Source organism: Manis pentadactyla, chromosome 2 (assembly GCF_030020395.1).
Source record: "Manis pentadactyla isolate mManPen7 chromosome 2, mManPen7.hap1, whole genome shotgun sequence".
In the NCBI taxonomy this organism is placed as follows: domain Eukaryota; kingdom Metazoa; phylum Chordata; class Mammalia; order Pholidota; family Manidae; genus Manis; species Manis pentadactyla.
The window spans coordinates 189,533,865-189,559,120 of NC_080020.1; the positions used below are offsets into that span (position 1 = coordinate 189,533,865).

A 25,256-nucleotide genomic window follows, 5' to 3' on the forward strand; every position below is an offset into this window, starting at 1 on the left:
TAAAATTCAGTTTTTGCTGATGTCAAAAATACTTTATCTTCAGCTATTGAAAATGGTTAGCAGTTTAGAGCAATCATTTTGACAAACTTATTTTTTAGCTTCTGTGATATTGCTGTCCAGTAGAACTCCTTGCAATGAAGGAAATGTCATATCTGAATATGTGGCTATTGAGTACTTGAAATGTGGCTCAAGTAAAAGAACTGAATTTTTTAACTTATTTAAATGTGAATAGCTATATTGTACTATATGTACCTAGTAGTTAACATAGGTCTATAGACTCAAATTATAAGGAATTTTCTTACAATGTATTTTTTTAATGAATTGCTTTGAAGTTTAATTGATGAAAACAAAATTTGAGGAATATTTGTTTTCTTTGCCATATTTTCATATTCTCTTTTAAAAATCTATTTATTGAGGTATAATTTACAAATGTTAAATGTATTCCATTGCAATTTAATTCTGTGCCAGTGAGAGAGGATAACATCTCAATGTCATGGTATCAGAGGAAACTTCTTTGGGCCCCAGTGAAGTACTGAAACCTTACCTACTTTTATTCTCCTCCATTTATAATACATTTGTTTTAATATTCTTCTACATTTAGAAGCATAACAGGCAGTATTACAATTTTTGCTTTTGATTCAACCATCAAGCATAATTTAGAAAACTCAAGAGAAGGAAAATGTACTATATTTATCCATATTTTTGCTTAAAAATGTTCTTTTCTTTCCTGATACTCCTGGTTTCTTCCTCTTTTTTTTTTTTTACTTTTCTATTAAACTTCGTTTAACCATTTTATCAGAGTAGGTCTGTCAATGACAAATTTTCTTAGTTCTTCATCTCAGCGTCTTGATTTCCCCTTCATTATTAAATATTTTCACTGGGTATAGGATTATGGGTTGACAGTTCTTTTCTTTCAGCACCTGAGAAATATTATGCCACTTCCTTCTGGCCTCCAAGGCTTCCGATGATAAAAATGTGCCGTTATTTGAATTTCTTTTCTTACATGGGTAAGGTGTCATTTTTCTTTGGTTGGTCTCAATATTTTTTTCTTTATCTTGGTTTTCAGAAATTTATCTTGGTGTCTTTCTTTGGGTTATCCTTGAATCTATACATTTCTTTCTCTTCCAAATTTGGGGTGTTTTCAGCAATTTTTTTTCACAGTGCTTTTCAAGCCTTGCCATCTTTCTAGTCTCTTTCCAGGATTCTGATGATGCAGATGTTAGATTTTTGTTTTCGTTTCACAAGTCTGCTTCAATTGACTGAAGGAATTCCAACATTTAAAGCACATAAGGAGATTTTTTTTTTTATACTAGTTTACACCTAGAAGCCCTAAAAGTGACAATTTAGATAATTGTAAATCTTAATGACAAAATGTTATGGCTAAACATATTAGATATTATAGTAGCTATGCATTGCGTGATCTTTGACTCTGTACAAGTTGAGAAGTGCCAGAAATGACACCCAAGTAGTAGAAGTCTATTCCACCTTGCAGAAACCAAACCCAACACTGCATAGTAGATGGTAGCCAGATAACATGCTAGAAGTCCTACTTTGAAGTTTCCCTGCTTTACACAAGAGTTTACTATTACAAAACCATAAAAGCATCCTTTTTGTATTTGTGCTTAGGGTCCTCTAATTGGCTTACTTGAAACAGTATTATTGCAGATGATATTCCTACCTGTATAAGAATTAGACAGTATGACAATAAGAGAATTAAGTAGGGGGTCACATCAAATAATTGTTAAACAGGAAGCATTTATTGGATACCTACTCTGCTGATATTTTAAAATTTCATTTTAACTACAGATTAAAAATAAATGCAATGGACTTTATAGAGATCACCGGGGCAACTCTTGGAAGAAATATAGTTGCATATTGAAAAATCTAGCTAATAATAAAATAAAGTAAAACAAATAAATAAATAATAAAATGCAGTTGTACACTTAAATTAAGTGGAATTTTATGGTATTTGAATTATATCTCAGTAAATTATTATATATATATATATATATATATTTTTTTTTTTAAGGTATGCATAGTTTATTTTTTGTTATATTTTTTTATGAGAAATCCCTAAATTTCAGAATATAAACCTGACTTCAAATATCAAGATTTCTTTATTCATTTACTTTTGTTTGCATTTTGGAAGTTTGCTGATTCTGAGGAAAGAATAAGGTGGATATACCATTAATAAACAAAATTGTCTATGGTACTTACTTCATATTTGAAAAATGCTATATTGGTAAAAGGTTCAATGACAATCTTTTTATTTTTTCTTTAAATAGTCATGTTGGAAGCCTCTGCAGAGAACATTTTACAGCAGGACTTTTGCCACGCTATCAAAGTGGGAGTAAAATATACCCAACAAATAATTCAGGGTATCCAGCAGTTGGTAAAAGAAATTGGTGTTACCAAGAGGACCCCTCAGAAGTTGTTTACTCCTTCGCCAGAGATTGTAAAACACACTCATAAGTAAGAATATCTGTACAAAAAAGATGTGAAATTGTCCACAGATATAATTTCCTCTTAGAAAAAACTTCCATGGAAGTCCACATTGTACTTAAATAGCACCCTTCTATTTTGAGTCACTGCCATAAAACTAATATAACTGTAAAAAGGATAAACCACATCCCTCTTCAAGCGCCTAAGTTTGAATCTCAAGTAAAAGGGGGAATGAGTTTATTGGTCAAGATTAGATAAATCGCATATCTGTGTCAAGGAAAAAGAGAATAAAGCCTAAGATGTTTGAATATCTTGAGGGAACTGAGATTCTCAAAAAGAAATCAAGTATGACTGTCACTGTATGCCCAGTGCTTAGAACTGTACCAGAACATAGGCAGGCATTCAGAAAATGTAAATGAATCACCAAAAAAATTTCATTTTATTCGAAATAAATTGAAGAAGTTAATATTTCCCTTAATATCAATCTCACAGCCATCAGTCAGAAATTAAAAGTTACATAAATGTCCCCAATAAAAGAGTTTTCTGCAATAATAGCCAAACTGGATAGAACAGAAAAAAGCAAGAGTTTAAAGAGAGTGTGGGGGAGGGAGACGAAGGAAGAAAAACCTAAGGTGGAACTGAATAATTAAGAAAAGAAAGGATATATTACCATTTGTGAGTGATGGGGTGGGGAGAAAAATGTGTTCTGTATCACATTATAAATAGTAAACAGATTAGTAATGTTAAAGAGCAACAATAACATTTTAAATTCTATGAAATGTCTATTATTAAATAGTTTAGCTTTTCATTAAGTATTTTAGTTCTGTTTGTAATAGACATATACCTTGTGTTTCCAAATATTGCTGACATTATTTTGTGCTTTATAGATTTGCCATGGAAAGACTCTATGCAGTTTTTACAGATTATGAACATGATAAAGTAGGTGTTCCTGAATTTTGTCTTATATAATTGTACTGGGAATTCTTTTTTGTCGTAACTCATGTAATTTTGTTTATGAATGTCAGTCCTATTTTTATGAAAAATCTCTAAAACAGAAAGCTAAGTAAAAGATTAGCTATTTGCTTCTCCATTCTCCTTTTGTTGAGTAATACAAGTTTTAGGGAAGTATATAAATATATTTGAATGATTTAAACAGGTAATGTTTCTTAAACTCAATAAACAGTTGTAATCCTTTAAAGAGTACTACCTACCATTAGAGAAATATGAATACTTCTACAATGTGTTGATTGTATACTCATGTAAAAATAGAAATGTTAAGTGTTGCCATTATATATAATAAATGAACCTCAACTTTGTTTTAGATTTCCAGAGATGAAGCTGTTAACAAGATAAGACTGGATACAGAAGAACAACTGAAAGGTGAAATATTGGGGATTTTTTTATTTAAAAAAATATTTAAAGGAAATAAATTTTTAAACTTGGTTGTAAGACCTCGAAGAAATCAGTTATTCTCATTGCTCTTTAGTTTTATCTTCAGTAAATCTGCAGTGATGCATCCCAAAAGTGAATGTGGTCAGCACCAGTAAATGTTGAATGTGAAATATTCCTGATCCTCTGTATCAGACTCTCTTGTATTCTAAGATGAGTAATCTTGTATCCTGTCCATATGAAAACCTGAAAGAAGTGCTTTCAAATTCTTGAGCTCTTAACCTGTGAAACTGAAATACTAATAAATCTGGTTTACGGAGATTTAATGAGTAATTCATTTACGTCTGTGCCTGGCCCAGAGCAAATACTCAGTAAATGTTAAGTGATGCTGTTGTTATTAATATCATGTGGAATTGTAAAATTTATATTTTACAGAATTTAATTCTGGAAGTTACTAAGCAAAAGATTTTAATTGTATAGTATCAATCACACAAACTGAATGTGTACCAAGTATGACATACAGTTCTTATTTTTTCTGGTAATAAATATCCTCTAAGTATCTTAAGATAAAAACTCTGCTGTTAGCATTGGTATTAAGGCCATTACATGTAATTGCCATTGAAAAATTTCAGTCTTTTCTCACTATATTTCAGCTGTTTGTTAAGAATGAGAAGTTGTGTAATACCTGTGGCCTTATTTAAAAAGTAATTTTTTGTATTATACATAGTAGAATATCTTCATGACTGAGTTCATATTTTAAATGTTTTATTACTAATTATTTTCTTCTCCAGTTAAAGTTTATCAAAGTGTAATATTTAAAATTATTCTTGTCTGTTGATAATACAGTGCTTACTTAGTATATCTCCCTTTTTGTGGCCATTTCTTATATTCTGGTCACTTTAAAGTTATTATTTAATAAGCCAAATTCTTGACAGTGTTTAAAACTTGGCATAAATAAGTTGATAAGGTAATGTGGCTAAAAGTTTAAAGCATAAGCCTAGGCACACAGACCTGTATTCAGGTCACAGCTATATCAGTTACTACCTGTGTGATCTCAGGCAGTTTACTCTATCTCTTTAACCTGTTTCTTCTGTAAAATGGCGATAATAATAGAATTTACCTCATGGATTGTTATAAAAATTAAGGGCATTAAAAAAATACATGTAAAGTACCTGGGTCATGAAAGACCTTGATAAATGTTAACTAAAAAAGTCAGTAGGGATTTAAAATATATAAAGAAAATGGTTCCTCTATTTGCAGACTGTATACAATAAAAATTCCTAAGGTGAAAACAGTGAGGATGACTACTCCTAAAAAAATGTCGTATCTTTTCATAATATGTTTGGCTGGATTTGTCAGGTAACATCGTACAATAATTGATTTCAAAGCACCATTGTTCTGGTAGAAAGCAAATTAAGTTCCCAATAACAAAACGTGAGAGATCATACTTGTGTCTCTCCTGATGGTGATCATTTTACTTAACCTTTTGTTTTCCTGAGGACTAAATGTTCAGAGTTAACTAACTCCCTTGGTTTACTTCCATGTTAACTGATTTGCTGCTGTGGATTTAAGAGAAATCCTGTCTTTCAAAAGAGAAAACCTTTGTTTTGGTTTGTCTTTATTCTATAGAAAAATTTCCAGAAGTTGATCCATATGAAATAATAGAATCCTTCAATGTTGTTGCAAAGGAGGTTTTTAGAAGTATTATTTTGAATGAATACAAAAGGTAAACATATCCTTTTTTGATGGAATTGAAGCATGAGCTGTCTCTATAAATTGTCTTGAAAGTGGCAACTTGCTCTTAAAGCAAGGAACTATTTTGGTCTTTTTTTTCTCTTCAAGTGAACAAGTAAAAAATTACAATATTTGATAAATGGGTACCTATCTAAGAATGTGTCGACTGTCTCTCTGTGGACCTTGTGTAGAGAGCAGTGCTTCACAGCCCTTACTTGACATCAGAATTACCTGCAGAACATTTTAACAATACAGGTGTATGGGTTACAACCCTTGAAACTCTGAATCAGTGGGACTTAAGAGTGGGGCCCAGGTATCAGTATTATTTTTTAAAGTTCTTTTAAGTTCTACAGGTAATTATGATATTCAGCTGGGGTCGAGAACTTCCTGGTAGGGATAAAGAATATGTGATTTTTGTGATTTCCAACACTGCTTTACATACTTATTTCTTTTATTACCATAGGTGTGATGGCCGAGATTTGACTTCACTTAGGAATATAAATTGTGAGGTAGATATGTATAAAATTCTTCATGGATCAGCATTATTTCAAAGGGGACAAACACAGGTAATAGATGCTAAAAGCTGTAATTATTTGTTGATTCAGGATTGCTTAATTAGATCTAATATAAGCCCATTATGTAGATGCTATAGGTTTTTATCACATAGAATGTATTATCCAAATTCATATCTGATAATAAGTATTTTTAGCAGCTCTTTTTAGGTATAATTGCCATATAAGAAACTATACATATTTAAAGTGTGTTTATTTAATAAGTTCTCATGTTTACAACTGGGAAACTGTCACCATAGTCAAGGTACTAACTTACCAAGCACCTCAAAAAGTTTCCTCGTGGTTCTCTATAATCCCTTTTCCCTGCTCCCCCCCGTTCTTCAGGCAACTATTCATCTGCTTTTCTCACTGTAAGTTAGTTCGAAATACCTGTAATTTTCTGTAAATACTAGTATTTTTATTGTATTTTTCTTTTAATTTTAGGTGCACTAAATTGTCACTCATACTTCTTGGTGTATGGCATGTTAGTGGTGGTGGTCTGTTTAAGGCCCTCATTTGTTTTCTCTATTTAGCGTATACCTCAGTCCTATTCTTTTCCCCTTATATAGGCTCCCATTCTCTTGTATTTAACATATATGTGTATCCATTGTTTTTGTGTATAGTATTATGATTTACACCTCATTATTCTTATATTAATCACTAATTTTGCCAATCTAATGGGTACAATGAGGTATGTCATTGCTTTCATTTGTATTTCCCTGATTTAGAAGTGAGCCTGAGCATCTCTTTATGTAATAGCCCATGAACATGTCACATATAAACCATACCCACCTCCAGGGCATTCTTTACACGTAGTGTCCCTAAAGTTAATCAGTGTGTTAGCCCTGGTTCAGGTTTGCTTTTTTGTGAGTTATCTGTTCATATCCTTTGTACTGTCTTTTTCATGCTATTTTTCAGTGATTTCTTATGTTTTAAATATTAATCCTTCTCAGGGACCAGAATTTGTACATACTCCTTTGTCATGTGCCTTTTAACTTCACTTGTGGTAGCCTACTATGTCTAGAATGAACATGAAAACTTTAGTTTTGATATAGTTTTATCCTTTCCTTTTTCACTTTTGTAGTTATGTTTTTCAAGTCTTATTTAAGAAACCCTTCCTTACCCAAAGTCACAAAATTATTCACCTATTTCTCCTTTCTATTATCTTTCTGGTTTTAGCTATCAAATTTAGACCATTAATCAATCTTGGAGTTTATTCCTATACATGGTAAGAGGTAGAAACCTCCAGAGTAAGCCAATTTTACAACACTATTCACTAATTATTTTTCTCATTAACTTTTAACATCACCTTATATTCAAAATTTATAAACAGGATTTTTAACTATATTCTCTTCCTTTGTTCTGTGAATTTCCTAGGCCAGTGTCAAACTTTTATTATAATTTGGGGGTATGTCTTAATATCTGAGAAGCAAATCCTTTTTATTCCCCCCTTTCCCCAAAATTGTCTTAGCTATTCTGGTACATTTGTTCCTTCGTTAGAATTTTAATATTATATCAAGTTCTGAAAAAAAATCTTCCTAAGATTTTGATTGGTATTGCACTGAATTTATGGATTAGAGAGAGAAATGGTATTTTTACTATTTAAATCAGTGTTTACAGTGAATATAGTCTATCTCACCTTTGATTCAGGTTTTCCTTTATGCCTTTTAATAAAGTTCTTAAAATAACTCCATTAAGATATTCTTCATACTACTTTTTTTAGCCATCTGACAGTCTCTGCCTTTTAAATGGAATGTTTAGTCCATTAATGTTTGGCCTCAGTTTTTTGGTTTTCTGTTCTTATTTTCTGCCTTTCTGGGTTAATTGAATATTTTTTTAGAATTCATTTTAATTTGTTCACTTTTTAGCTATATTCTGCATTCTTTCTCAGTGGTTACTGTAGAGAATTCAGTATACATCCTTAACTCTTCCATCTTTTTAGACTTAATTTTTTTATCACTTCACATAAAATAAGTAGTTTGCAACCAATTAGGTCCATTTGGCCCTCCTCCTGTCCTTTATGCTGTAGTTGTCTTACAAGTTACATCTACATGTTATAAACTCCACAAGGCAACATTGTAACTTTTTTTTTTTTTTTTTTTTAATAATTATTTTTTATTGAAGGGTAGTTGACACACAGTATTACATTACATGAGTTTCAAGTGTACAACACAGTGGTAGAACATTTATATACATAATTCTAGGTTCCAGCTATCACCCTACCAGGCTGTTACAATATCTTGACTATATTCCTTATGCTATACATTACATCCCGGTTACTAATTTATTTTACCATTGGAAGTCTGTCCTTTTTTTTTTTTTTTTTTTTTTTGTGAGGGCATCTCTCATATTTATTGATCAAATGGTTGTTAACGACAATAAAATTCTGTATAGGGGAGTCAATGCTCAATGCACAATCATTATTCCACCCCAAGCCTAATTTTTGTCAGTCTCCAATCTTCTGAGGCATAACAAACAAGTTTTTACATGTAGAACAAATTCTTACATAATGAATAAGTTACATAGTGAACAGTACAAGGGCAGTCATCACAGAAACTTTCGGTTTTGCTCATGCATTATGAACTATAAACAGTCAGTTCAAATATGAATACTGATTTGGTTTTTATACTTGATTTATATGTGGATACCACATTTCTCTCTTTATTATTATTATTTTTAATAAAATGCTGAAGTGGTAGGTAGATACAAGATAAAGGTAGAAAACATAGTTTAGTGTTGTATGAGAGCACATGTAGATGATCAGGTGTGTGCCTGTAGACTATGTGTTAATCCAAGCTAGACAAGGGCAATAAAACATCCACGTATGCAGAAGATTTCTCTCAGAACGGGGGGGTGAGGTTCTAAGCCTCACCTCTGTTGATCCCCAATTTCTCACCTGATGGCCCCCCTGCGACTGTGCCTGTCTTAGGTTGTTCCTCCCTTGAGGAATCTTACCCGTCTCTGGCTAACCAGTCATCTTCCGGGGCCATACAGGGAAATGTGAAGTTGGTAAGTGAGAGAGAAGCCTTATTGTTTGAAAAAGTTAGCTTTTTACTTCTTTGCATATTTATGCCCTGTGGCTTCTATGCCCAGCATTTGTCTTGAGGTATCTTTACCACTTGGAAGAATTATGATACTCGGTAAATTTGATATGAGGCACAAATTCTATTTAAGGGTTGTAATTAGGAAGGAAGAAGAAAAGCTATAGAAGTAGCAGGCGGAAGAAAACATGGGAAGATTGATTATTTCTTTGATATATCTTCTTGTAGAGTAACTTCAGCATGTATAGGTTTTAAGCTACTACTTAAATTGCACACACACATTAACATAATAGGAGTATAGTTACATAACCAAAGCATATCTGTAATTACCAGCCATCTGCAGTGAAACCAAGAAAACCAGTTAGGCACCTTAGGCATTTGTGAAAACTTATCTATGATATGGTGGATATTGTCCAAATGAACTTGAACAGTCTGAGAGAAATCAGACAAATTAAAACCACCCATTCCTGGGGACTGTTCACATGCCATATGTTCTTTTAACAATAAATAGTTTGTAGTTGTAAGACTTTGGAGCGCTACAATTTGCACTTCTCCAAATTCTTGGTTGAGTTCCAACAGTATAGGTCCAGTCCAATTTTGTTGTTTTACTGTATGCACAGGCCAGCTTAGATATCTCCTTCCTCATTCCCATGGCAGGTCCAGGAACTGGTGGGATGAGTGCATCTACAGCTGTAGCAGTGCGTGGATCTTTGTTGGGGTTTTTTGATGATCATCTTCTGGCATGAGTCTTCCAGAGGGTGCAGATGTTGGAAGTTCTTTTTCATATCGTATCTTAGTTCATTTTCGGGGTAGCCCAATTAGGCTTTGATCCTCTGTATAAACACAAACAGACCCTTTGCCTACACTTTTATATGCCCTTTATACCCTTGTGTAGAACTCGTTGGAGGTTACCACACAGGAACTGCCCTTTTTTTTTTTTTTTTTGCTATCACTAATCTACACTTACATGACGAATATTATGTTTACTAGGCTCTCCCCTATACCAGGTCTCCCCTATAAACCCCTTTACAGTCACTGTCCATCAGCATAGCAAAATGTTGTAGAATCACTACTTGCCTTCTCTGTGTTGTACAGCCCTCCCTTTTCTCCTACCCCCCCATGCATGTTAATCTTAATACCCCCCTACTTCTCCCCCGCTTATCCCTCCCTACCCACCCATCCTCCCCAGTCCCTTTCCCTTTGGTACCTGTTAGTCCATTCTTGAGTTCTGTGATTCTGCTGCTGTTTTGTTCCTTCAGTTTTTCCTTTGTTCTTATATTCCACAGATAAGTGAAATCATTTGGTATTTCTCTTTCTCCGCTTGGCTTGTTTCACTGAGCATAATACCCTCCAGCTCCATCCATGTTGCTGCAAATGATTGGATTTGCCCTTTTCTTATAGCTGAGTAGTATTCCATTGTGTATATGTACCACATCTTCTTTATCCATTCATCTATTGATGGACATTTAGGTTGCTTCCAATTCTTGGCTATTGTAAATAGTGCTGCAATAAACATAGGGGTGCATCTGTCTTTCTCAAACTTGATTGCTGCATTCTTAGGGTAAATTCCTAGGAGTGCAATTCCTGGGTCAAATGGTAAGTCTGTTTTGAGCATTTTGATGTACCTCCATACTGCTTTCCACAATGGTTGAACTAACTTACATTCCCACCAGCAGTGTAGGAGGGTTCCCCTTTCTCCACAGCCTCGCCAACATTTGTTGTTGTTTGTCTTTTGGATGGCAGCCATCCTTACTGGTGTGAGGTGATACCTCATTGTAGTTTTAATTTGCATTTCTCTGATAATTAGCGATGTGGAGCATCTTTTCATGTGTCTGTTGGCCATCTGTATTTCTTTTTTGGAGAACTGTCTGTTCAGTTCCTCTGCCCATTTTTTAATTGGGTTATTTGTTTTTTGTTTGTTGAGGCGTGAGAGCTCCTTATATATTCTGGACGTCAAGCCTTTATCGGATGTGTCATTTTCAAATATATTCTCCCATACTGTAGGGATCCTTCTTGTTCTATTGATGGTGTCTTTTGCTGTACAGAAGCTTTTCAGCTTAATATAGTCCCACTTACTCATTTTTGCTGTTGTTTTCCTTGCCCGGGGAGATATGTTCAAGAAGAGGTCACTCATGTTTATGTCTAAGAGGTTTTCGCCTATGTTTTCTTCCAGGAGTTTAATGGTTTCATGGCTTACATTCAGGTCTTTGATCCATTTTGAGTTTACTTTTGTATATGGGGTTAGACAATGGTCCAGTTTCATTCTCCTACATGTAGCTGTCCAGTTTTGCCAGCACCACCTGTTGAAGAGACTGTCATTTCGCCATTGTATGTCCATGGCTCCTTTATCAAATATTAATTGACCATATATGTCTGGGTTAATGTCTGGATTCTCTAGTCTGTTCCATTGGTCTGTGGCTCTGCTCTTGTGCCAGTACCAAATTGTCTTGATTACTATGGCTTTATAGTAGAGCTTGAAGTTGGGGAGTGAGATCCCCCCTACTTTATTCTTCTTTCTCAGGATTGCTTTGGCTATTCGGGGTCTTTGGTGTTTCCATATGAATTTTTGAATTATTTGTTCCAGTTCATTGAAGAATGTTGCTGGTAGTTTCATAGGGATTGCATCAAATCTGTATATTGCTTTGGGCAGGATGGCCATTTTAACGATATTAATTCTTCCTAGCCACAAGCATGGGATGAGTTTCCATCTGTTAGTGTCCCCTTTAATTTCTCTTAAGAGTGACTTGTAGTTTTCAGAGTATAAGTCTTTCACTTCTTTGGTTAGGTTTATTCCTAGGTATTTTATTTTTTTTGATGCAATTGTGAATGGAGTTGTTTTCCTGATTTCTCTCTCTGTTGGTTCATTGTTAGTATATAGGAAAGCCACAGATTTCTGTGTGTTGATTTTGTATCCTGCAACTTTGCTGTATTCCGATATCAGTTCTAGTAGTTTTGGGGTGGAGTCTTTAGGGTTTTTTATGTACAGTATCATGTCATCTGCAAATAGTGACAGTTTAACTTCTTCTTTACCAATCTGGATTCCTTGTATTTCTTTATTTTGTCTGATTGCCGTGGCTAGGACCTCCAGTACTATGTTAAATAACAGTGGAGAGAGTGGGCATCCCTGTCTAGTTCCCGATCTCAGAGGAAATGCTTTCAGCTTCTCGCTGTTCAATATAATGTTGGCTGTGGGTTTATCATAGATGGCCTTTATTATGTTGAGGTACTTGCCCTCTATTCCCATTTTGCTGAGAGTTTTTAACATGAATGGATGTTGAACTTTGTCAAATGCTTTTTCAGCATCTATGGAGATGATCATGTGGTTTTTGTCTTTCTTTTTGTTGATGTGGTGGATGATGTTGATGGACTTTCGAATGTTGTACCATCCTTGCATCCCTGGGATGAATCCCACTTGGTCATGGTGTATGATCCTTTTGATGTATTTTTGAATTCGGTTTGCTAATATTTTGTTGAGTATTTTTGCATCTACGTTCATCAGGGATATTGGTCTGTAGTTTTCTTTTTTGGTGGGGTCTTTGCCTGGTTTTGGTATTAGGGTGATGTTAGCTTCATAGAATGAGTTTGGGAGTATCCCCTCCTCCTCTATTTTTTGGAAAACTTTAAGGAGAATGGGTATTATGTCTTCCCTGTATGTCTGATAAAATTCCGAGGTAAATCCATCTGGCCCGGGGGTTTTGTTCTTTGGTAGTTTTTTGATTACCTCTTCAATTTCGTTGCTGGTAATTGGTCTGTTTAGATTTTCTGTTTCTTCCTGGGTCAATCTTGGAAGGTTATATTTTTCTAGGAAGTTGTCCATTTCTCCTAGGTTTCCCAGCTTGTTAGCATATAGGTTTTCATAGTATTCTCCAATAATTCTTTGCATTTCCGTGGGGTCCGTCGTGATTTTTCCTTTCTCGTTTCTGATACTGTTGATTTGTGTTGACTCTCTTTTCTTCTTAATAAGTCTGGCTAGAGGCTTATCTATTTTGTTTATTTTCTCGAAGAACCAGCTCTTGGTTTCATTGATTTTTGCTATTGTTTTATTCTTCTCAATTTTATTTATTTCTTCTCTGATCTTTATTATGTCCCTCCTTCTGCTGACCTTAGGCCTCATCTGTTCTTCTTTTTCCAATTTCGATAATTGTGACATTAGACCATTCATTTGGGATTGCTCTTCCTTTTTTAAATATGCTTGGATTGCTATATACTTTCCTCTTAAGACTGCTTTTGCTGTGTCCCACAGAAGTTGGGGCTTAGTGTTGTTGTTGTCATTTGTTTCCATATATTGCTGGATCTCCATTTTGATTTGGTCATTGATCCATTGATTATTTAGGAGCGTGTTGTTAAGCCTCCATGTGTTCGTGAGCCTCTTTGCTTTCTTTGTACAGTTTATTTCTAGTTTTATGCCTTTGTGGTCTGAAAAGTTGGTTGGTAGGATTTCAATCTTTTGGAATTTTCTGAGGCTCTTTTTGTGGCCTAGTATGTGGTCTATTCTGGAGAATGTTCCATGTGCACTTGAGAAGAATGTATATCCCGCTGCTTTTGGATGTAGAGTTCTATAGATGTCTATTAGGTCCATCTGCTCTACTGTGTTGTTCAGTGCTTCCGTGTCCTTACTTATTTTCTGCCCAGTGGATCTATCCTTTGGGGTGAGTGGTGTGTTGAAGTCTCCTAGAATGAATGCATTGCTGTCTATTTCCCCCTTTAGTTCTGTTAGTGTTTGTTTCACATATGCTGGTGCTCCTGTGTTGGGTGCATATATATTTAGAATGGTTATATCCTCTTGTTTGACTGAGCCCTTTATCATTATGTAGTGTCCTTCTTTATCTCTTGTTACTTTCTTTGTTTTGACGTCTATTTTGTCTGATATTAGTACTGCAACTCCTGCTTTCTTCTTGCTGTTGTTTGCTTGAAATATGTTTTTCCATCCCTTGACTTTTAGTCTGTACATGTCTTTGGGTTTGAGGTGAGTTTCTTGTAAGCAGCATATAGATGGGTCTTGCTTTTTTATCCATTCTGTTACTCTGTGTCTTTTGATTGGTGCATTCAGCCCATTAACATTTAGGGTGACTATTGAAAGATATGTACTTATTGCCATTGCAGGCTTTAAATTCGTGGTTACCAAAGGTTCAAGGTTAGCCTCTTTAGTATCTTACTGCCTAACTTAGCTCGCTTATTGAGCTGTTATATACACTGTCTGGAGATTCTTTTCTTCTCTCCCTTCTTGTTCCTCCTCCTCGATTCTTCATATGTTGGGTGTTTTGTGCTGTGCTCTTTCTAGGAGTGCTCCCATCTAGAGCAGTCCCTGTAAGATGTTCTGTAGAGGTGGTTTGTGGAAAGCAAATTCCCTCAGCTTTTGTTTGTCTGGGAATTGTTTAATCCCACCGTCATATTTGAATGATAGTCGTGCTGGATACAGTATCCTTGGTTCAAGGCCCTTCTGTTTCATTGTATTAAATATATCATGCCATTCTCTTCTGGCCTGTAGGGTTTCTGTTGAGAAATCTGACGTTAGCCTGATGGGTTTCCCTTTATAGGTGACCTTTTTCTCTCTAGCTGCCTTTAACACTCTTTCCTTGTCCTTGATCTTTGCCATTTTAATTATTATGTGTCTTGGTGTTGCCCTTCTTGGATCCTTTCTGTTGGGGGTTCTGTGTATTTCCGTGGTCTGTTTGATTACTTCCTCCCCCAGTGTGGGGAAGTTTTCAGCAATTATTTCTTCTAAGATACTTTCCATCTCTTTGCCTCTCTCTTCTTCTTCTGGGACCCCTATAATACGGATATTGCTCCTTTTAGATTGGTCACACAGTTCTCTTAATATTGTTTCATTCCTGGAGATCCTTTTGTCTCTCTCTATGTCAGCTTCCATGCGTTCCTGTTCTCTGATTTCAATTCCATCAATGGCCTCTTGCATTCTATCCATTCTGCTTATAAACCCTTCCAGAGTTTGTTTCATTTCTGCGATTTCCTTTCTGGCATCTGTGATCTCTTTCCGGACTTCATCCCATTTTTCTTGCGTATTTCTCTGCATCTCTGTCAGCATGTTTATGATTCTTATTTTGAATTCTTTGTCAGGAAGACTGGTTAGGTCTGTCTCCTTCTCTGGTGTTGTCTCTGTGATCTTTGTCTGCCTGTAGCTTTGCCTTTTCATGGTGATAGGAATAGTCTGCAGAACTGGGACGAGTGACGGCTGGAAGGACTTCCTTTCTTGTTGGTTTGTGGCCCTCCTCTCCTGGGAGAACAGCGGCCTCTAGTGGCTTGTGCTGCGCAGCTGCGCGCAGACAGGGTTTCTGCTTCCTGCCCGGCTGCTATGGAGTTAATCTCCGCTGTTGCTGTGGGCGTGGCCTGGCTCGGGCAGCTACTCCAAAATGGTGGAGTCGCGTTGGAGCAGGAGCTGCTGGGAGGCTATTTATCTCCGTAAGGGGCCTCCCTGCTCCCTGCAGCCCAGGGGTTAGGGTGCCCAGAGATCCCGGATTCCCTACCTCTGGATTAGGTGGCCCGCCCTGCCCCTTTAAGACTTCCAAAAAGCACCCGCCAAAACAAAACAACGACCACAAAAAAAAATAAGAAAAAAAATTTTTTTAATTAAAAAAAAAAAAATTTTTTATTAAAAAAAAAAAGGTGGTCGTTCGTTTTTCTTTATTCTCCGGTGCCAGCCTCAGGCCTCTGCTCACCGGTCTTTCTGCCCTGTTTCCCTAATATTGGGGTCCCTGTCCCTTTAAGACTTCCAAAATGCGCTCGCCAAAACAAAGCAGCAAAAAAGCAAAAAAAAAAAAAAATGGTCGCGCGCTTTTCTTATGTCCTCTGTCGCCCAGCCTCCCGTGCCTGCTCACTGTTCTTGCTGCCCTGTTTTCCCAGTATCGAGGGCCCTGCACTCTGGCCCGGATGGCTGGGGCTGGGTGTTCGGCAGCCCTGGGCTCCGTCTCCCTCCCGCTCTGCCTGCTCTTCTCCCGCCGGGAGCTGGGGGGAGGGGCGCTCGGCTCCCGCGGGGCCGGGGCTTGTATCTTACCCCCTTCGCGAGGCGCTGGGTTCTCTCAGGTGCGGATGTGGTCTGGATATTGTCCTGTGTCCTGTGGTCTTTATTCTAGGAAGGGTTGTCTTTGTTATATTTTCATAGATATATGTTGTTTTGGGAGGAGATTTCCGCTGCTCTACTCACGCCGCCATCTTCCGCCCCCAACATTGTAACTTTTAAACAACCATATGTATTTAACAGGAAAAAGATGGCCTTTTATATTGACGCACGTAGTTACCTGATAAACATAATTTCTGATGCTTTTTATTTCTTTCTGAGGATCCAAACTTTAATCTAGTACTACTTCCCTTCTGACAAGGCTTCCTTTAGTATTATGGTCCTATGGGTCTTCTGGCAACAAATTGTTATTTTCCATTTATCTGACAGTATCTTCTTTATTTTGCCTTTATGGGCAAAGAATTGTTTTGTGGGTTATAAATTCTGGTTTATGCTTTTTTGTTTTAGTACTTAAAGAAATGTCCAACTGTTTTTTATTCTCCATTTCTTTTTCTAATGAGAAGAAAGAACTTGGTTAGATCATTATTCCCTATGTTATTTATTGTTTTCACCTGGGTGCTTTTAAGATTTCCTCTTTTTCTTTGGTTTCCAGCAGTATGACTATGAAAAGTATGGGTTTTTTTGTATTAATCTATTAAGAATTTCCTGAGCTTGAATCTGTAAATTTGTCTTAGATCAAACATGAGAATTTCAACTATAATTTCCTCAAATATTTTTTCTACCTCATTTTCTCTTCTTCTTTCTGAGATTCCAGGTACCTGTATTAGTCCTTTTCATATTGTCCCCCAGGTCCCTAAGGCTGTGTTCCCTTTTTCCCCCCTTTTTTTTAGACTGGACAATTTCTATTAATCCATCTTAATGTTCACTAACTCTTGTCATCTCCTTTCCATTATGAAGTAATATGTTTTTCAGTTATAGAATTCCTAGTGCTTCTTTTTTATGTCCTTGAGCCTACTTGTAATAGCTGTTGAAAATCCTTGTCTGTTAATCCAGCATCTGAGTCAGCTTCGAGTCAAACTCTTTTCAATGTCTTTTCTCTTGAGGATGGGCTCCATTTCCTTTTTCTTTTTTCTGTAGGTTGTATCCTGAATGTGGTGAATAATACATTGTAAAATCTGGATTATGTTGTCTCTCTCTCTGTAGAAGTTTCTTTCTTTTCTTTTCTTTTTTAAAATTTTAAGCAGGCAGTTTTATTGGCTGAGCCTTTGTTGAGGCTTCCTTTATGGTCAGGTTTTATGAATATTCCTGCCTCTTCCTGTCCTCCTCCCCCAGCACTCCTAGTACAGTGCTTTACATATGAAGTCTATGTGATGTTAGACATTTGGATTATGGAGGTTTACACAGAACTCTAGTGATTATAGAATGAGTGAAAGATTATTAAGTAGCATAGCAGCTTTATGTAGAATGTACTTATTCCCATTTCTTTAAAACCTAATAGGGTTCTTCAGATGTTTTTAGTTTTCATCTTTCTTGTTAGTAAATTAAAGCCTGAGGAATGTTTTTTCTTCTTTTTTAGGTGCTTTGTACTGTTACATTTGATTCATTAGAATCCAGTATTAAATCAGACCAAATTGTAACAGCCATTAAGTAAGTTATGTTTTTTGGTTATGATGTTCCAGTATATAATTGAAGCTTATGTAGTATATTATTATTCATTATTACTTTTTAAAACCAGTATCTCATTTTTCTGTTTACATATTAGTGATTTCAAGTTATTTTTTTGTGCTATACTATGTTGTAACTTATTGGTTGAAACAAATGTTGGTAAAGGATTTAATTCTTAATATGGGTACATTTAGTTTATTCTGTCTCTAGAACAATTCCTCAGGACAAACTTCCTGGATAATCTTGAATGGATAGGTTTTCCTATTATAAACAAGAGAATAAATAAGCAGGAGTTCCAGTTGCTGAAAAGAATATGGAGTCTGTTAAATGACAAAACCTTACCTAATCCCAAGCCACATATGAATTTGTGTTCCAAATGCTTGGCTCTCCTCTGTTCCCAAAAAGTCAGCAGTAAAATCATGTTGGTTAATTTCAGATTATGAGAATCTGTATTGTAGTCCTCATCAACATTACTGCATCGGAGCCCTGGAACTCACAGCCACAGTTCTTTGTTTCCTTAGTGCCTTAACAGAGCTGCTTCGTTTCTATTGTTAAGGGTCTCAGCAAACCACAGGATTTCTACCTCCCTCTTTTTACTAGCCCAACTGATCAAGATTATCCCCAGTATCTTCAGGATAGCATTACTAATTGTTCTTCATGTTATCTAATAAAATTGGCAATGCAGCTGTGTTTATAAGGTTGGGAGTTTCATTGCAATCATATCCTTTCAAGGGGAGCTCTTATATTTGTATTTTAAATTCCCATCTGGGCCAAAGCTTGGGTGCCCTGCCCTTCCTCACATTAACTCCTTTCCCTTCTAGGAGGCAACAAGCTTCATTAAGAGTGATCACTGGGGTTGGCCAGGGCACCTCATTATGTTCTAGTCTTAGGTCTGTACCTATGTAAGTGAGGGGGCACACATCACTCAGCCATGGTGGCCATTGGTTTCCTCATCTTGTAAAATGCCAGTACTGGGCTAAATGATCCCTATGCTCCTCTTTAGCCTACAAAATTTATGATTCCTTTAGTTATCTGAAAGAGTATGATTTTTAGATTTCTATTTCCAAGGCTGTAGTGTATGTTTATAAAGATTCAGCGTTAACCCAAGACTTTCTAAATCCTCTGCTCAGAGAGGTGCCCTTTGTAATCCCACCAAAGAGGACACTATTTTAAGAACCCTGTATATGCCGCTTTTTTCCTCAGTTAAAGATAAATCTAGTTTCTTGCTTCCAGAAATTGTGTTTCTTTTCATCCTTCCTTATTTTCCCCATTGTTGTAGATACAGTCATAAAAGTTATCTTTATAAAACCTGAAAAAATCTGTGCCTGTAGATCTCCTGATTTCTCTCAGCTATATCATTTCAGTTACTGATCTTCATTTCACATGTTGACTGGAAGAAAGATTGTAACTCTGAGATTTAGTAACACTTAGTATCCTTTCATTAGTTATTAATAAAAATATGTCTTACTGCCTTCAATTCTGGATATTAAAATGCTTATATCTGAAGCAAAATTGTTTTCCTGAATCTATATAAAATTCATTCATAAGCCCCAGAAAAAAATACCATCTCTGACATTCATCCTTCTAATTCTTCTGGTTTTAAATTTCAGACTCTCTTTAATACATGATTGTTTTTCAAAAATACCTTAAGTGTATATTAGTTGTTTATTGGAATTAATTTGTATGTGTATGATGTTTTTAATATTGTGCTTTTTGTTTCTAGTGGGATAAAAGATAAAAATTTCATGCTGCACTATGAGGTAAGGTGAATTTTTTTCACCAATATTTTATTAAAAATTTCTAGGATACAGCAAAGTTGAAAGAACTTTACAGTGAATACCTGTATACCCACTATGTAGGTTCTACCATTAACTGTGCTGTTTTTATCATAAATCTGTTAAAGTAGATTTGGGTGCTATTTTATTGCATACAGAAGGGATTTAGAGAGATAAGTAGATTTCCAATCAACAACTTTGTCTGAGTCACACACAAAAGTTAAAGTATAGTAGACCACATTGTTTTAGTCAAGAAAGAGTTGTACCTGTTCACATGTGTGTCAAACAAAAGTTGGGCTTTTCAAGTAACAAATCACCTTCTCCCTTTAGCTCATGTAAATGTTCATATTTTTACTTGGTTGTTTAATATTTAATACTGAATTACTTTATAGTTAATATTAAATTAAATATAATTTAAATTAGTATTAATTGAACTAAGGTACTTAATACTACATTACTTTATAGGAAGGCATTATATATAATCAGGTTTGTGATTGACTTTACTCACGCTAATCCTAAGGGACCAGACATGACACACGACACTTTTAGTATTTGAAGCATACACTCTAGGAGGAAAGTGTACAGTAGCACGTGACCATTGTTGGCTACCCAGAATCCCAACATCATAATTTTGTTGAACCCAGTATAGAAACATTTCATGTAAGAAAGAAATATATGCTAGAGAATACCCAAACCTGGAGATTCTCAACAGGTTTTGAGTCCCTTATAAACATCCTATGCTGGATATACCCAAATGCTGCAGAAGCCAGAGAGGAATTACAGGTGAGTAAAGCACATCCTTTTTTATAAGCCATAGATAGTAATCTTAAAAAAGGGCAGCTGTGAAAAATGAAATTCTTAGTTGATTAGTAAAAAGAGAGGCAGGGGGCAGGAAAAGGGTATGGGCTATTGTATCAACCCATTTTTAAAAACCTTGTTAATTGTAAAATAAAATGGATACTGAAAACTATATAAAACCAAGAATGGCCTAATGAGTTTTTATAAGGCAGATCCCTTGTAACCACCACCCAAGTCAGAGAATATAATATAGCTAGTCACCCCAGCATCTCGTCATCCCAATCTCACATCCTTCTTCTCCTAAAAGTAACTACTCCCAAGTTTTATAGTAATATTTGTTTCTAGTGTGCATCCCTACAGTCATGTCCATTTTTTTAAAATTTAGTATTTAAGTGAATCTATAGGTTTCTCCTCCAATACATTCTTTTCTTTATAATCTCTCTGTTGAAGCCCCAGAGCTATTTGGCCTGCAGAGTTCCTCCACAGTCTGGGTGCTGTTCATCATACACTCATGGTGTAGCTCAACATTCCTCTGTCCTTCTACCTCCTACAAACTGACCATTACAACCAGAGGCTTGATCAGACTCACATTCCATCACTCCTTTTTAAAAATAGGTTGTTAAAGAAACTGGAATTCCAGGTTTTTATGGGAAATTTCCAATCTTTTAAATGATGGCAATTCATGTTTTTCAGACAACATACTGGTCAAATGAACAGTTTGTAACTTCAGCTAAAGTAAAACCCTTATTAAATATTTTGTTAGTTAATATTTTAATCATAGAAATTTATAGTGTAAATATCCATAATGTCCACTTTCCTGGTTCATATGTACATTAGAAATAGCTGCTTTTTATCAATGTGTTAGATATTTTAAATGTCCAGACATTTTCAGTGTATAAATGATTTTTTTTTTTTTTACAAAAATGGGATTCTTCTGTTTTGCAACTTATTTTATTATTTTGGTAATATATCTTGGATATCTTTCCTTGCCGGTTGTATATGTATATAGAGTTTTTTGGTTTTTGTTTTTCAAGTTTCCTCCTTATGCAACTAATGAAATTGGCAAAGTCACTGGTGTAAATAGAAGAGAACTTGGGCATGGTGAGTATGAATCTATAAACTTACATGGTATTCTTACAGAGACTTAGTACACTTTTTTTGCTTATTATATTCTGTTCTAATTTAGGTGCTCTTGCTGAGAAAGCTTTGTATCCCGTTATTCCCAAAGATTTTCCTTTTACCATAAGAGTCACATCTGAAGTCCTAGAATCAAATGGTATGGTATTAAAATATTTTTTTCCTAGTCAAAAAGACGAGACTCTCTATTATATTCTTAGCTTTTCATAAGTAATGTTAGATTATGTTTTATTATATTACTACTGTGTCCAAGCCCATTGCAAGAAAAATAATGTGTTTAGTTAAGCATATACTTGTCTGAATCTCTATTCTTAGTTAATGAAATATCTTGAAAGCAATATAAAACAAATATTTCTCCTTATGTATCTTTTGTAGCATCCAGTTTGGGTTGTGTTTTGTTTTTAGAAGCAAACCATAAAGCAAGACCAGCTTGGGGAGAGTGAAGACCAAAATAGAGTGACCCTTTGGGCAAGGGACATCTGTCATCTATCTCAGATAGAAGTAAACACCACAGAGAGGCTAGGCTAAGAGAGAGGTCAAATTAAAGTTAAAAATCAAGGTAAAGGTACAGTGTTGTCATAAAGGCAGAAGTCATGTAGCAGACATAGATTAGATGATCATAGATACTAAAAACACACAAAAACATGCAACAAAGTACCTCCAAATTTAAACTAGAGACTTTGTTTTCTCCATAGCTTATGGCCCAACAAGAAAGTCAGTGCCCTATATCTTTAACTGCCTTCTGATTAAGCAACAAGAGAAGCATGCTGGTTTTTCTGAGGGGTTTCTTAGAATCAGAATCTCTAGCATTGCTATACAGTAAAACTTGGAGTGAAAGTGGAAGTTCTCTCTCTGTATTATCAGTTGAGAGGCTAAATTTATTTCAGTTAATTTAAATTTAGTAGCCACATACAGCTAATGGCTATTATTGGACTGTGAAGCTCTGCAGATTGTGATTTAGGAGAGCTTGCCTTAAGTGCTTTTAAAAAGAAAGGAAGAAAGAATACTGAATATGTTATAATTGAATATTTATAAGATAATAGTAATGATTGTCTACATTTTTAAAAAATCAGTATATTATAAAGCAGGTGTTTTTCTTCCTATAGGATCATCTTCTATGGCATCTGTATGTGGAGGAAGTTTAGCATTAATGGATGCAGGTAAAAATTATGTCTCAAAACTACTAATGCTTTATATATACCTGATTAGTATAAAATAGGGATTTCTTTAAAATTGGACTTTAGTAAAATTTGGAGAAATTGGATTACAGATTACCAAACCAAGCCAGAAGCAAGGATAGTTACAAAGTACAACTTCAGCTATACAGGTATCTGCTGGGATTCTTATTTTGGGCTAAAAGCTATAAACTGAAGTTACTTACTTGCCTTGGTGACCCAGTGAGCTTTCTCTTTCTCCCCTTCCAAAAAAAAGAGAGCTCTGCAAGCTGATTCCATTCACTAAGTGTCTATTTGCAAGCAGAAGTATTAGGACCTATAGAGGGAAGTAACCCTGTAATTTTTCAGTCAATTAATGCAAGCCATTAGAAGAACAATGTCACTCATAGAAGTGTACATAAAGTTTAGGAAGGAAGACTGCAAAAAGTTCAGTATTAATTTCTGGATCTGAAACACCAAAAAGGAAAGCATGTTATGAGGCTCTGAAAACAATTTCTGCCAGTCAGCAATGATGTTATTCAAGAAAAGAGAGAAAAGGAACCTAAAGACGCTCAACAGGACACACAGGGAGTTTTGTATAAGTTCACACATTTACAGTACAGGAAAGCAGAACAATAGGAAGGACAACATAACCAAGGATGAAATGAAAGAAGGGTATAAATATATAACAACATTATCTAAAAAGATTAAAACTTAAAGCAAAACAAATAAAGCTAAAGTAAATTACAGGCACTTTTCAGGTTGTGTTCAGTGGAAGGAAAATATAATTTGATACTTAAGGTAGCTGGTAAATGACTATGCCTATTTTTACCTTCATGCAAGTATTCAACAGATCTTTATTGCATGCCACTCTATGCCAAGCACTGATCTAAGCTCTTAGGACACAGTGGTGAACCAAGTCCAAAGAGTGTGCTTTAAATGAATTCAGATCTTTTGGTCTGGATAAAATCCCATCCCTAAGTAAAGATGAGATCCTCAGGATGATATAACTCTACTGTGTTGTCAGTATAAATAGATTATAAAGAGAATGGTTTATAAGTATTTTAGAAAGGAAGGGAGCTGTGGAGAGAAGGAATCAAAAGGGACTCACTTAAAAATAACTTATGTCATAGTAAACTCATTTTCTGTTTTTGAAAATATTACTAGGTTTGGAGTGGGGAGGGAGGAGGATGCTTATGTAGTGTATCTAGAGTTCAGATTGGCAGTTTATGGTCTTTGTGTAAATGATGCAGAAATTGAGACTGGATGACAAGTGCATCATTCATAAAGGTTGAGAAATGAGCACAGGGGACTAGCTAATATGATCAGTAGAATGAAGAGGCATCTCAAGGTGGGGTATTTGAGGATGCTTCATCCTAAACCCTGTCTCTTTCAACATTTTTGTTACTGAGTTGACTGAGAACGTTGCCCTGATGATAAAAAGGATACTGATAAAAAGGCTGATATGTTACATGACAATTTTGATCTCTCAAAAAAAAGTTAAGATTAAAAAAAAATATGGAGCCGACCTGAAAAAAAATTAAATTTGACAAGAATGACAGGTCCTGTGGGAGGAGTCAACGAAGGGTACGCAGTTCAATTCAAAATGTCTCCTTGCCATGCTTTACATCATGCACTGTTCTATGCTCCATCAATACAGATGGTACCTATTTTTTTTTAAAGTTTATGGGTACAAAAACAAAGATACCAGTAGATCAAAAACGTAATACAAATATGTACAAGACACAGATATGTACAATATGAACAACTAGGTTGAAGGTAATCGGCTTCAGCTACATTTCATCTGGCTTTAAGTGTTGAATCGTTATTGACCAGCATATTAAGAGTAGGGTTCGTATTCATGCAAAAGGACAGCATGTACAAAGTGATGAGGCAGTAGTGTATTTCTGAAATGTATTTGAAAGAAGTGATGAAGTAATAAACTGGAACTAGATTTTAAAGGTCACTGTTAGGCTAAGAAATTTGAACTTAAAGCTCTTATTTCCTAGCACAGTGTTCCATAAAATAGTGTTCTATAGGATGTTATTGTATACCATGAAAAAAATTACTCTGTTCCAAAGTACATTTGAACAGGGTTAATCAGGTTTATTTAATGTAGGTTAAATAAATTTTAATAAGCTACTCAATCTCTAGAAACAGGGTATGTACTATTTCCCAAATGTTTGTGATCCCAGAGCATGTATAAAAATTTCCTGAAAGCAGATAATGGGAAACGTGAAGAATTTTATGTGGAGAAACAACATGATTTGAATCTGCCCCCCCTGCCCTTTTTTTTTTTAAGGTAGTTTTTTCCTCAGTTAATTGTTAGCCATAGATGGAGACGATTAGGAGCTGTGGGGAGAGGCTAAAACTGGGAAACCAGACAAGCAGACAGTTGTCAGGAAAAGAAAGAATGTGGGCCTGGACTAATGGAGTGACGATGGATATTTCAGTATTTAGTGGAAAGAACAACTTTCTAAAAGAATTTAGAGGGTAAGCTAATCAGATATTTGTGACTTGATGGAACAAAGGAAATGAGGAGAGAAGTGTTAATTCTGGCATGAGTATGTTAGTTGCCTTCAACCACAATAGGGAAT

The 25,256-nt window shown here is 35.4% G+C and overlaps 1 protein-coding gene across 5 annotated transcripts in view; it reads left to right on the forward strand.

The window, feature by feature from the left end:
- Positions 1-25,256, forward strand: part of PNPT1 (polyribonucleotide nucleotidyltransferase 1) — a 48,583-nt gene that overhangs the window by 15,015 nt on the left and 8,312 nt on the right. For all 5 annotated transcript variants that reach the window (XM_036925990.2, XM_057497187.1, XM_057497188.1 and 2 more), the window contains exons 9-18: positions 2,286-2,472; positions 3,330-3,381; positions 3,765-3,822; positions 5,461-5,557; positions 6,029-6,131; positions 17,707-17,777; positions 19,519-19,555; positions 21,403-21,469; positions 21,555-21,644; positions 22,612-22,665. In XM_036925990.2, the coding sequence (XP_036781885.1) occupies positions 2,286-2,472; positions 3,330-3,381; positions 3,765-3,822; positions 5,461-5,557; positions 6,029-6,131; positions 17,707-17,777; positions 19,519-19,555; positions 21,403-21,469; positions 21,555-21,644; positions 22,612-22,665 (816 nt within the window). The remainder of the gene's footprint in view (positions 1-2,285; positions 2,473-3,329; positions 3,382-3,764; positions 3,823-5,460; positions 5,558-6,028; positions 6,132-17,706; positions 17,778-19,518; positions 19,556-21,402; positions 21,470-21,554; positions 21,645-22,611; positions 22,666-25,256) is intronic.